At 34.8% G+C, this 13,558-nt stretch overlaps 1 protein-coding gene across 2 annotated transcripts; it reads left to right on the top strand.

Moving 5' to 3' along the window:
* Positions 1 to 1,036: 1,036 nt before the first annotated feature.
* Positions 1,037 to 4,578, top strand: LOC149572106 (protein TIFY 10A-like). Of its 2 annotated transcripts, none has more exons than XM_089813403.1 (6): positions 1,037 to 1,288; positions 1,942 to 2,098; positions 2,267 to 2,372; positions 2,710 to 2,827; positions 4,026 to 4,089; positions 4,223 to 4,578. In XM_089813403.1, the coding sequence occupies exons 1-6, from the start codon at positions 1,156 to 1,158 to the stop codon at positions 4,317 to 4,319; spliced, it is 675 nt and encodes a 224-aa protein (XP_089669529.1). In that variant the 5' UTR covers positions 1,037 to 1,155; the 3' UTR covers positions 4,320 to 4,578. The 2 variants fall into 2 exon arrangements, with proteins under 2 accessions (XP_089669529.1, XP_089669530.1); XM_089813404.1 differs by lacking the exon at positions 1,037 to 1,288 and adding an exon at positions 1,396 to 1,595.
* Positions 4,579 to 13,558: the final 8,980 nt, after the last annotated feature.

Raw genomic sequence — 13,558 nt, 5'->3', positions numbered from 1 at the left:
TTTTTTTCAACTTCAAAATTTTAGCTCCTAAATTTAAGGAAGCTAGTGGTCCCTACTCCCATGAATATCAGTTGAAGAATTTAAATTTATGAAGTCATTATTTTATTACTATTATCATTAAATCTTTAAAATAATTTAAAAATTGTTGACATGTGGTGAAAAAAATCCTAAGTTGGTGGGGGCTAAATCTAGTGGGCCAAAAAGTCGAGGCTCCTATATTGTAGGAAAAGGTGCTCCACAAAAATAGAGTCAGAGCCCTTCCCATGGAACCCCTGCTCAAAGATGTGTAAACCATAGAGTATTTTGTATAATAATGTTAAAAGACAATTGGTAATAACATAATCGTGTTGTAAGCATCTACACTATATTAAACTCAAATGCCTTTAATACATATATAGACAAATACTAAGCATCACTTATTTATAAAAAACATTATTTTAAAAAATTTATATAGATACTAAATGCTGAAAAGGACTATTCATCATAGCCATTTTTGTGAATTGTAAGTATATTATTATTATTATTTATTAATAGATGCTAAATGTTGAAAAGGACTATTCATCATAGCCATTTTTGTGAATTATAAGTAAGTGAGTATATTATTATTATTTATTAATAGAAAAGGACTATTCATTTTTTTTTTTTTAATTATATAGAAAGTTAGAAGGTATATTTAAAAATGTGAATATTATATATGTTTTAGAGTTTATAGACGAATACTAAGTATCACTCTGAAAAAAATCATAATTTGAAGAAAAAGAATAGAAAGATTCCAAAACGTTGCCAGCTGTATTTAAACATGTGGATATTTCCAACATTGTTTATCTCGCACTCTTGTCAATAAAGAAACTATGTCGCATAGACACGTTATCGAGCCGTGAGAAAATGGGAAGCATCGCTTTGTACGTGGGTGGGCCCCGCTCTATCTATTTCACCGCGTGCTTTAAGAAAAAAAGAACAATTTTTCTTTTGCGTATGAAGAAAATGAGTAGGTCATCGTTATTCCCACGTGCCCAAAATACTGCCAAGATAGTGGTTCAAACTTTTCTTCCGCAGACAGCTTTTCACAAGGAGGTAAAAATTCTTTGCCAAAGATCCGCTGGAACAGGCAAACTTACCAATTTTCTTTGTAATTCCTGAATTATAAGGTACAGTATGGATTTTCTTGCTTCCGGAAATGCTAAGAAAAGTAATGATAGTGAAGTCTCGGTAGAAAAAGAGGAAGCCATGATTGGAGACTCGGAAGAAAACAAGGATAAGCAGCGGGACTGTTGTCCTAATATTCCTGGTATTTCTCAAATTTTTCAAATTTCTCCAGTACTGATATTTCTCAAGCTTTTCATTTTTTTCTCTCACGGCAAGTTTTCATGAGAAAGGATGACTTTTTTTCCAGTGTTGAAATTTCTTTTAAGCTTTTCATTTTGTTTTTCACCACAAGCTTTCATGTAAAAGGATGAAGGAAAGAGCCTAGAAAACTAGGAAGGCTACAGCTTTTACAGGATTTATTTAGCATTTTGAGGAAAAAAAAAATCGTCTGTTTTTAGTCGTACAAGTCAACAGATCCTGTCAAATTTTGATGAAAATGCTTTTTCAAAGTAAAGATACAGAAAATATCATCACATCTTTCGTCGATTTTGAAATTTTCGATTATTTTCAGATAAGATAGTCGAAACTTTCTAGAATAGCAAGAGCATCCGTCTTCTTTCATGGATTTTGAAAACTTCGAGCATTTTCACATTAAATGATTGTTAGATTTTGTAACTTTTCAGTTCGTAGGTTCTGGAATTTCAAGTAATAAGCATAAATTAACTGTTGAATTTTGAAATCTTTGAAATACGTTTCACGGATTCCGAAAATTTCATCTAGTTAACATAATAATTGATAGATCTTGAAATTTTTTTTCCCTGAATAGTAAGAATATTTGAGACTTTATTTGTACAGGCAAGGCTGGTTCGGCTTCCTGGATGAAGCTCATGGCCGACTCTAATCCAGCAACTCAACTGGCTCTCTCTTACTGCAGTGGTGAAGAAAAAATTAAATTAAAGAATCTGCCCGGCCAGCAATCTGGCGTTTGTACAGCCTTACCCGCGCTATTAAGGTACATGTTGAAGAGACTCGCAGTGATTTTTCAAATTGAGAGTAAATAAGTTTTAGGAAAAGAAAAGACACATGCTATTGAGAGTAAATTGAGATTTGTTTTCCGTCGAGGTTATCTTTAGTTTGGTTTAGAAGGATCTTTGTAAAAATCAATGTATCGTTTTACTAGGGCGCCTGGATCTGTTGTTCCAGAGAAGCAAGCTGGGGTTACTGCTCAGTTGACCATTTTCTATGACGGAATGGTAAACGTTTATGATGATATTTCGGCAGATAAGGTGCGCAGAATCTATTGTTTGTAGGATGCTTATAAGATTGTAGATATATTTTCTTCAAAGACATTATTTCTTCATATTTTATTTCTGTCTGCTAGATTTTTTAAAAGCTCTATGATCTATGAATCCAAAAGTAAAAAGTACTATTACTGTTTGTAATTCTGACTGAAAATAATTTCGCTGAAGATTTCATATCAGGAAATCTTTCCTCCAGGTTTTTCATCACAGAAACATCACATTCTGTGATGAATGTGAAATTTTGAAAATAAATCTTCCACAATCAAAATTAGAAATAATTCATACTTTTAATCTGTTATAAACTTAATAAGTTGAATTTCAGGCACGGGCCATTATGTTACTGGCCAGCAATGGGAACAAGGGCAGTTTGGTGTCACGATCACCACCGGAAAAATCGATTTCGTTAGCGATTTACAGTCAGTCCACTCGCAAGATCTCAGGTATGAGGCAAAACTACCTTTTTTCCAGTTGGAATTTTTATTTACAGCGAACTTCTTTTACAGTTCAAAATATTGATTTGAAATGTTTAGATTCATAATCATTTTTTCACAGAGATTTTAGATCACAGCCTAGTAGATTCAAAATGCAAAATCTCGTAGAATCAATTTTAAAAACATTCTAAAATTTATTTTAAAATTTAGACAAACATCAAACCATTCTGCATTTGTCAGCCTGTGCAAAACAACGAACATAATTATGATCATTAATTAAAATCAGCTTTTTATTCCTCCAAGAGGGTGGTTGCATCTTTTTAACACAAAAAACAATATATATATATATTAGTTAACGTGTTGGTCCAGACTCCAGAGCACAGGCTGAGGAGATTTTTTACGAGATTGAAGGGCCAGGAGGGCCCACCATAAACATCATTCATGTCTATCTCTTTTCAAAATTTAGCATGTGCGGATTTGGAAAAATACACACCAAATCATATCCATTGCTTGACCTCTCATCATGTAACTCTTTATTATTATTTGTTACACTGTTTTCAGCATTTACCATCTCAGACCGTGGTTTAAGACGAATACTGGTACGCCACAAATGAAATCACGGACTTCGTTTTATTTTATTTTATTTTTAATTATGTCTAGATTAATTTAAAAATTTGTTATTAACAATAATTTATTATAGATCTAATCAATGCTTATCTGTATTTTAAAAAATAAAAATATTAATAAGAAAATCTTAATTTAACTTTTTATATTTAATAGATTATTAATCTAGCGGTAAAGACAAAAGGCTGATGAAGTCTAGGTAGATTCACAAATTTCCAATAGTAATATACAAATGAATCAATAAAAAATGTTTTTCAAAAACAATTACAATATATAAATGATTTACTATTGCTGTATGCAAGACTACTTAAATAAATGATTCTCAGAGATCACTTACAGTGAGACCTCAATTACAATATATAATGATTTACTATTGCTGTATGTAAGACTATTTAAATAAATGATTTTTAAAGATCACTAAAAGCAAGACCTCCCAATCTTTTTTTGCAATCTTTTAAATATTTTTCCTCAATTTTATCTCACACAAATTTGACAAAAACTTTCTTCTTAACTCGAACTATCAAAATAAAATTTATTCTCGCGTATTTTGAATTGTGAATAACACCTCATTTAAAATGCACAGGCGCGGATCTTCCAATTGCCAGAAAGCATTCTCTGCAACGCTTTCTGGAGAAGCGCCAGGACAGGTACGCCAACTGTCAAAACACTTATTTATTATTTCATACGTCAATTGAGAAAACATAAAATACACTTGTTTATTATTGGATACTTCGATTCGGAAAACTAAGACTTGACTTACAAGATGCAATGCTTGTGTAGGCGTCATGCCAAAGCTCCACATGCAAGAGATGAATACGTAAAGCAAAGTCCAAATCCAAATCCCACCTCTTCCTCGCCTTCTTTACTGTCAAACTAGTGTGGTTAATCCTCAATAAAGTCAATTTAAAATGTTTATAAAGTTTTCAATAGGTCGCCTTCATGGCAAATTTTAGTATTCCACAAATTCTCAGTTCTTGTGTGGGCATTCAACTGGGCCACAACTCAGTTTTGGCCATTTTTATTATTTTAGTTTTCAACACTTCCACTATGAAAGTAAAAATGTCAGAGAAGATTTATGATTGTTAGTGCTACATTTTTTATTTTGAGTATAATTGACTTTCGTTTACCCCTTTTTAGATGTTTGTTTGAAGAGGAAATGCGTGTGCAAATGGGCCAAATTTGATGACATTGTTTAAAGTAATGCCAAAAATACAATTTTGAAATATATAAATATTGTTTTTAGTCATCACAATATATAAAATACTAATAATAATAACTTAAAGTAAGGGTTGTGACATACTTCCCTCTAAAAATATGCGTCATCCCATGCATCAATAAAAAGTAGTATTAACTGATAAATCTAAAATAGATAAATTTTAGATTAGCCGTATTAACTAATAAATCTAAAATAGATAAATTTTAGATTAGCTATGATTTATAATTTCTGTTCTTATTGAACATATGTTTGTGATAATGTAACATTCATATTAGAAGCCTAATTTCCATGTGGGGTGGGAGCAAAGAATTCCATTACTACCTTTTACTAATAGTTTCACAAGGTTGGTCTATTCCAAAATAGTTGTTCTTGCCAAAACAAGATTCATTTCTTGAAGCTTTTAATAAATAATAATTTGCATGATACACTAATGCACAACATGTCTATGCTTATTATATCATACATTGGCAACTCAATGGGTAGTGTCGCCCTAGTGACTTGATTTGAAACTTATTATGTACTGGATTTATGTTTCATGATATTGATAGGAGATGTGATGTTACTTTGCATGAGATACTTAGAGATGCATTTCTTATATACATACTTTATGTGTTTTCATATGAGGATGATTGGTTTCATGGATTTCTAACCTTGCTAACCCACTTGATACTTATAATATTGTATGATATATCATGAGATTGTGTAGATATGCATGTGCATTGGTTGGTGATGCAGGTGTGTGCAGGTATAGGTACAAAGCCTCTATAATATCTATTGATTCGGAGATGGAACCTATTGGAAATGTAGAATAGGCTAGGTGACTGGGAGGAGGTTGAATCAAGAATGAATAAAACTTTTACTTCAATTGACCAATTAATCCTTCACAAATTAATTTGAACTAATTGCATGCATGAAAGATTGAAAGCAATAAAACATTCATAACACATCACACAATAATTGGTAACCTAGAAACCTTCCAAATAGAAAGTAAAATCGGGTTGGGGATGATACCCACAAGCTTTAATACTGCAGTATAAAGTTGGCCTATTAAGGCTTACAATTGATCACTTTTGGTGATCTGCCCTATTAGGAGCAATAAAGACTGTTAGGTCCACCTTGTAAAAGGATTTGTATAATACAATGAAGTAGGTACTCAGTTAGGAGATTCTAAATAATACTATTAAGTCCACCTTGTTAGAGGATTTGATTGATGCACCTATTAGAATGAACTAGTAGTTGATCTCTAATCTGCAACTCAGTTTGTTGAATAAGATTCCCTTAATGTAGAATGATCACCTTAATGTGATGGACGAGACTCTTCTTTTCCTTATACTACTTGTAGCCTTTAGTCTTCTAATTTGCATTCATACTTATTACTTGCCCATTACACATTCTCATTTGGATATGACAAGATATCTTACATATATATCAATCCAAATAATTTCCTTCTAGAGTTGGCTACAATAGCATATTCATCAATCTTCACCAAGTCAGATCACTGTTGATACTCAGGTTTTGAAGACCACTCGGGTGATATACTAACATTCGACAACACAGTGAACTCGGCAAAATCTGGCACTCGATTGACACTGTTGCTCGGTTGACATTGATCACTCAGGAGTAGGTATGAACTCAGTTAACACTGATGACTGAGCAAACACTGTAGAACTCAGTTGTCAATGTAGAGCTTGATTGACATTGTAGCTTGGTCAACACTACTTTAGCTCTGTTCGGTTAATACAGCTAGCTCGGTTGACACTGTCTTTCTATAACGCCCTGCCAAGGGATCTAAAAGAATTAACTTAAAGTTTTATTAAGTTTGCCAAACTTTTTATTTATTTTAAAGTTAATAACTTAACAACAACAGTTATAACATAGCGGAAGCAATTATAATTCACATAAACACATATCATAAAATAGATTACAATTCTTAAGGGTCCCATGATGTTGAATTAGATTTAAGTTTAATTAATAATAAATCTAATATATAATAAATTCACATCAAATAATAATATACCATTATGAATCCACTTAAATGATATACAATTATATATGATGTCACTTGGCAATAAACAGAATGCACAATCATCCACTATACAGGTCACAGCGTATGAAAGGCTGAAATAATATACATCATCAAACAAATTACATCATCTCTTAAGATCTTATAAGATCAAATACAATACAATAGTACAACCATCCATCAGAAATACAAGAATTAGAAAGGAACATCTACACAAACACATCCAGCAGCAACATCTGACAGTCGGATCTCAATGGTATAAGAAAAAGCACTACCGCTCGACCTCGTGGAACCCAAAAAGACCCACTCCCACCGTGCTAAAGAGATAGTCTCAAGTCCCAAACAAGATAACAAACTCCAAAGTCAAAAACCAACATTTAGGTTCAAGGAATCACATGAAAGAAAACTATCTCAAAGGGTTCCAAGACACAAGTATCAACTAATCTTAGAGGCAACACAGACATGTAGGAAATCTAATATGCAAGTGGGCAAGTGTCATCGCACGAACCAACTCTAGGGTTACCCGGCTAGTCTTTTAATCCTCCAGTCCCCTAGTGACTCTATGCAGCACTAGTATCCTTTCGTACTGACAAGGCATATTAACGAGTCAACTCTAAGGTTACCCAGCTAGTCTTTTAATCCTCTGACCCCTTAGTGACTTTATGTGGTACCAATATCTTGTTAATTCATTTTAAACCCATTTAATGAAATGTTATCACTTATTAAATAACTTATAATGGATTACCCTGGCAGCCACTTTGGGCCCTGGCCTCCATTGCAAGCCACTTCCTAACTTTACATATTGATAACCTACCCTAAGCTCATTAAAAAAAAAAATCACAAATCAAAGAATCATAATATTTCACCTCAGTCCTATACAAGTGACTGGAAAACATAAAAAGGTAATTCATAATAACCATCAGTTCTTTACAAGCAACTAGAAAGCATCCCAAAAATAATGATCAAAGACTCAAAAAGGTTAAGTCAAACAAGTCATAGCATGACATCACCAAGAATAAATCATACAAACACCTCAGTCCTAAACAAGCAACTAGAAAGTAATCCAAAAACAATTGATCAAAGACTCAAAAGTTATCTCATATAGGTCACACTATTCACCTCAGTTTCACACAAGAACTTTGAAAAGCAATAACAATCAATAGATCAACACACATCATAGAGAATACCAGACACATTACCATAGTTGAGTATAAAAGATCGTATACAAACATCATCATGACATCACAGAACAAACCTCCAAGCCTTTGGTAAATATCATGATTGGCCAAAGCTAAGACAAACCCAAAAATCCCAACACCAATAAATCACACGTCACATAAAGTGCATAAAAAAATGAATTTCATAATTCATTAGGTTTTGAAAACCCTAAAGTTCAATATTTACTAAAGGTTTTTAGATTAAATCACAAACAATTCTATAATGGAAATCAATTTTCTCAAACAAGGTTTTCAACCTAGAGAAACACAACAGACACGAAGAAGATAGGAATTTGAAGAATGAGCAACCGCTGCACAAACCCACAAGATCCTACCTGGATTTGATGCTAAAACAATGAATGCACAAACACACAAGAATCTAAAAATCAAGGCTTTGATCATGCAATCATGTGAAAACCCTTTGTCTTTAATTACTATATTTTAATTTTCATGCACACACTTTATGCAATTTAATTAAAATAAACTTTATTAAATTAAAGTTTTCTCTCCCTTATTAAATCGTGTGACATTTTTAATATAACATTTATTAATTTAACTATTAATATTATTTAGAGTTTATTAAAAATAAAACTCCTAAATAAATTATTATTAAATTAAATAAATATAAATACGCCTAAATTATAATTTTAATCAAATCTTTTAAATTTAATAATTTATGCACATTTAAAGAACTTTTTAATTAAAATATTCTTTTATATTTTCTTTTCCTTCACTTATTAATTAGTGTAAGCACTATTTAAAGCATAGTTTATTATTTAAATTAATAAAAATAATTTAAGCTCATTATTTAAAAGCAACTCTAATTTAATAATTATTAATTAAATAATCATAATAAAATAATATTAAATCTTTAATCTTTTAATATTTTAATTCTATTTTTATCCAACTTCTTAAATTAGACTTTTAAAATAAATATTTTAAACTAAAGTACATATTTAATTAATTTCTAATTAATTAAATAACATCATATTCTACTCTTTCTTTAACCAATTTTCTAAATTTGGACCTCTAATTTAGACTTCTAAATTTAGAATTTTTATTTAAAGCATAAATTTAATTAGTTTTCAATTAATCAAATATTCACATATTTTTTAATTTTCTTTTTAATTAAATAATATTTATTACTTAACTAATAATATTATTTAGAGTTTATTATTAAAACAAAGCTCTTAAATAATTACTATTAAATTAAATAGATATAAATATGCTAAAATTAGAACTTCAATTTAATCTTTTAAAAGGTCGATGGTGTGCACACTCCAGTCGGGCATTAGGGCCTATGTGCCTTAGCTCGACCTGTGTTGGCTATCGTCTTTCCCATGGCGTGTTTTTTATTTGCAATCAAGGCTACTTTCTTCTGGTTTGGGTGGACATTGCCAGCACAGGTGGCTTGGTTTTTTTTTGGGGCCCGTTTGTGGAGGTTCAGAGTTCATTCATTACCATTGCTGTGTCTTTTGTGGGGGCCTGCGGTGGTTTTGTGGGTGTGGGTCTTCTGCCTTGCCCTCCTCTATGCCCATTTGTTGAGTCTCGATTCAGGGTGAATGGGAGATAGTGGTATTGCCTCCTCCCTACCTATTGTTGGAGATATGGAGATGGGTGAGCCATCTTCGTTGTTGCATGCCAGTAGTAAGGATAATAATGGTAAACCCCAATCGAGGGAAGGCGAATCCTCTCCATAAGGGATGTTTCGATTAAAGAAAGTTAATGGATGTTTGCATAAAGTCGAGAACCAACCGATTTTGATTATTCAACCTAAACAAGTTTCAGAGGATGTCGAATACTAGAGCAATCATGCTCCTATCTGCAAATTTCTGGGCCCTCGCCTTTCCTTGCCTGTGCTGGATTCCTGGGCTCGCGGGGTGTAGAACCCAAAAGGAGATATGGAGATTTTGTTAGCTACTAATAACTATTTTACAGTTATCTTCTCAAGCATGACAAACAGGAATAAGGCATTTAAAAGAGCCCTTATTTCTTTAATCAGGTGGGGCTCTTGATCAAGCCTTGGCACATGGGCTTTAACTCTGTTGAGGAAATCCCCTCATGAGTTCTGGTGTGGGTTCGCTTGTCCAAACTTCCTTTGGAATTTTGGCGGGAAGATATTCTTCACTCAATCTCATTGCTTCTTGGAAAACCAATGGGTTCGGCTACACAGACTCAAGACTGCAAGGTAATTTCTTTTGCCCATGTTTATGTAGAAGTTGATTAAAATAATCCATTGCCAGATTCTATGGAGATTAGCATGGGATCATCTTCCTGGTTCCAGCAACTAGATTACGAGACCCTACCATTTTGATGTAGAATTTGTCATGAATATAGACATTTATATTGTAGATGTTCCAGGAACAAGTCCCCCAACTTGGTTGTTCTTGGACCCCCTCAAGAGGACAAGGGGAAGGCTACTTTATCTAATGGACCTGTTGATAGCGAGGGATTTACCTAGTTTAAGCCTCATAACAAAGGCAAAGGTAAGAAGAGAACTTGGATGGACAAACGGATTGATGACACTTTTAATAGGTTTGATGCTCTTGGAGACATGGTCCAAGACGAAGGTACCCCAGTTGAGCTCTCCTCTGGGGCCAAAGGGAAGCATGAGATTCAAGTTGGGGATATACAGAGGGAAGAATATATTCCATCTACAGGGGACCAACAGGCTAGACAGCTAGATATTGATTTGACTCCTCTTGTTTAGGATATTGGAGATCTTCGTGGGTCTCAGGGTTTGGAAGGCTCAGTCTTGGTGGCTCCTAACCTTCCTACACACAACGGGACCTCTGATTCTGCAAAGTAAAATAAGGCTCCTCTTTTCTTAGGCATACAGCAAAAATCCTTCAAAAAGGGGCCCTTGGATAAACCATCAAAGAGTGGTAGGAAGACTTATTAGGAGGAGGTGAAGATGATGGGTGAAAATTTGGTTGAGTCTGGGTCTATGAAACCCATTGATTCTCATTTCTCCCACCCCCATAAATGATTGTGTTGTCTTGGAATGCAAGGGGGTTGAACAACATCCCCAAACAAATGGTTGTTCGCAAATTAATTGAGTCTTAAACTCCTAATATGGTCTTTATTCAGGAAACTAAACTTACAATGGATGGATTGGCTAACTATCTGTCACATATATGGCCCCAGGGATCTTGGCAGGGGGTGGGTGCCTTGAACAGTTTGGGGGGGTGGGTGGCTTGCTTTTGGGATCCAAGGAAAGTTTCCCCCTTATGGTGGACCTCTAGTAGGTCCTCCATTTCTTTGGTGGCTTTTAGCTTTGAGACTAGAGAAAGATGTATTTTCTCCAATATTTATGCTCCTACTAATTTTTTAGGTAAATCCCAATTATGAGCTCATATTAGATTCATTCGGTCACTGGACCCTTTTCTCCCATGGATTATGGCTGGAGATTTTAATGTTGTTAATAGTTTGGATGAAAAATGAGGTAGATTAGCTAGGTTGGACACATCTTCAAATCTGCTCAGGGATATGATTGGATCTTTGAATCTCATTGATGTGAAGCCAACGAATGGTGTCTTTACATGGAATAATTGGAGAAGTGTTGATGAAGCTATCTCAGAAATGCTTGACAGATTCTTGGTTTCCTACTACTGGATGATCAACAGGTGGATCACCAGTTTTGAAATTTTGGATTGGAGGGGCTCTAACCATTGGCCTGTTAAGCTCTCCATCACCTCTTATAGAGCCACCAAAAATCCCTCTTTCAAATTTCAGCTGATGTGGTTAAGAGACTTGTCTCTACCTGACCTTATGTTGGATTGGTGGTATGAGGGGAAGCCTGCCCATGATACGGCCATGTTCACTTTCAATAAGAGGCTTCAACATGTGAAGTACAAGCTTAAGAGATGGAATAAACAGTGTTTTGGGAATCTACACACTCAAAAGATTGAGGCTCAGACCAAGTTGGATAATATTACTTGCCAGATTCATGACCAAGGGTTGACTTCTGACCTGAGCAAAGCTAAGTCATTGGCTCTTAAGGGTCTAGAAGAATGGGAGCTTTGGGAGGAGATTTTCTAGAGGTAGAAATCTCGTGTTGATTGGCTTCAGGAGGGGGATAGGAACACTCCTCTCTTCCACAACTCAGTTAAGGCCCGAAGGGAAGGGAATTCTTTCTCCTCTCTTGTCTCATCTGATGGAGCTCAGATTTTCTCTTGTGAAGATATTTCTAGGGAAGCTATCAATTACTTTTCTAATCTTCTTGCTCGAGAGGATCTTTCTAATGGGACTACAGAGCAGGACATTCTAGATTGTATCCCTCATCTCGTCTCTGCTAAGATGAATGGGGCCCTCTTAAGCCTTATCTTGCTACCTGAATTGGAGAAAGTTGTGTTTAATATGAAGAAAGGTAAGGCTCTTGGCCCAGATGGTTTTGTGATTGAGTTTTACAAGGAATTCTAGGAGATAATAAAGTATGATCTCCTAGATAGGAATAAATAGATGTTGAAATCTTTGAATTCTACCTTCTTGGCTCTCATACCTAAGAAGGAAGGGGCTAATCGATTGGATCAATTTAGGCCTATAGCGTAATGAAATGTTGTCTACAAGATCATCACCAAATTGATTGCTGAGAGAATCAAACCACTTCTTGGTTCTGTGATTTCTGCTGAACACGGTGGCTTTGTTAAAGGAAGACAGATTTTGGATGGGGTTGTGATAGCAATGGAGGTGCTCCACTCTATGGCTACTTCTAAGGATAAAGCTATGTTCATTAAACTAGACATGGCCAAAGCTTATGATCAGATGAGTTGGGAGTTTTTACACAAAATTCTTTTGAATTTTAGGTTTGATGAGGAGTGGGTGAATTGGGTTCTTAGTTGTGTGGCCTCACCCTCCTTCTCGATCCTTATTAATGGAGAGCCCTTAGATTTGTTTTGTGCCTCTTGGGCACTTCAGCAAGGGGACCCTTTATCTCCCTACTTATTCATTATCATGGTAGAGGGTCTTGGTAGATTTCTTAATTCTCGGGTGAGGTAGGGTCTTATCCAAGGTTGGAGCTAGAAAAATGATTGGCCTTCCTATTCTCATCTTCAGTTTGTGGATGATACTGGATTGATCAGCATGGCTAGAATTAGTGAGGTAGTGAATACTAGGAAAGCTTTGGATACCTATTTGAAAGCCTCAGGTCAGAGAATTAATGATGATATTCAGAGTAGGATTGGTAGAATTCTCTGATTTCAAATCAGGTCTCTTCCTTTGATGTACCTTGGGGTCCCTTTGTCCTTGGGTAATCAGTGGAGGGACTACTAGCAGGGGATTTTGGATAAATTCTAGAGTGAGGTTAGTTGCTGGACTTACAGATGGTTATCTTTTGCTAGGAGATTGGTTCTGCTAAAGACGGTGATGCAGTCTCTCCCCATTAATAGGTGTTGTGTTCAAGTTCCCCCCTCTAAGTTTGTGAGGGATTTTGATGCTTTATCTTGACAATTTCTTTGGTCGAGTAGCCTTCTTTCCTCGAAGTGGAGCCTGGTCAAGTGGGAGTCTATGTGTAGGCCGAAGCATGCTAGTGGCCTAGGTCTTAGATTGATGGCTCTTGTCATTATGGATTTTGCTGCCAAGTTGTATTAGCGATGGTGTAACAATCAAGATCAAGATTGGGCCAAGATTCTTACCCATAAGTATTTTCCTTGGGTTGATTG

This window comes from Cupressus sempervirens, chromosome 2 (genome assembly GCF_028749045.1).
Source record: "Cupressus sempervirens isolate cs-2001-9-10 chromosome 2, ASM2874904v1, whole genome shotgun sequence".
NCBI lineage: Eukaryota > Viridiplantae > Streptophyta > Pinopsida > Cupressales > Cupressaceae > Cupressus > Cupressus sempervirens.
The sequence above is the reverse complement of the archived record's forward strand: the minus strand, read 5'-3'. Positions and strand labels throughout refer to the sequence as shown.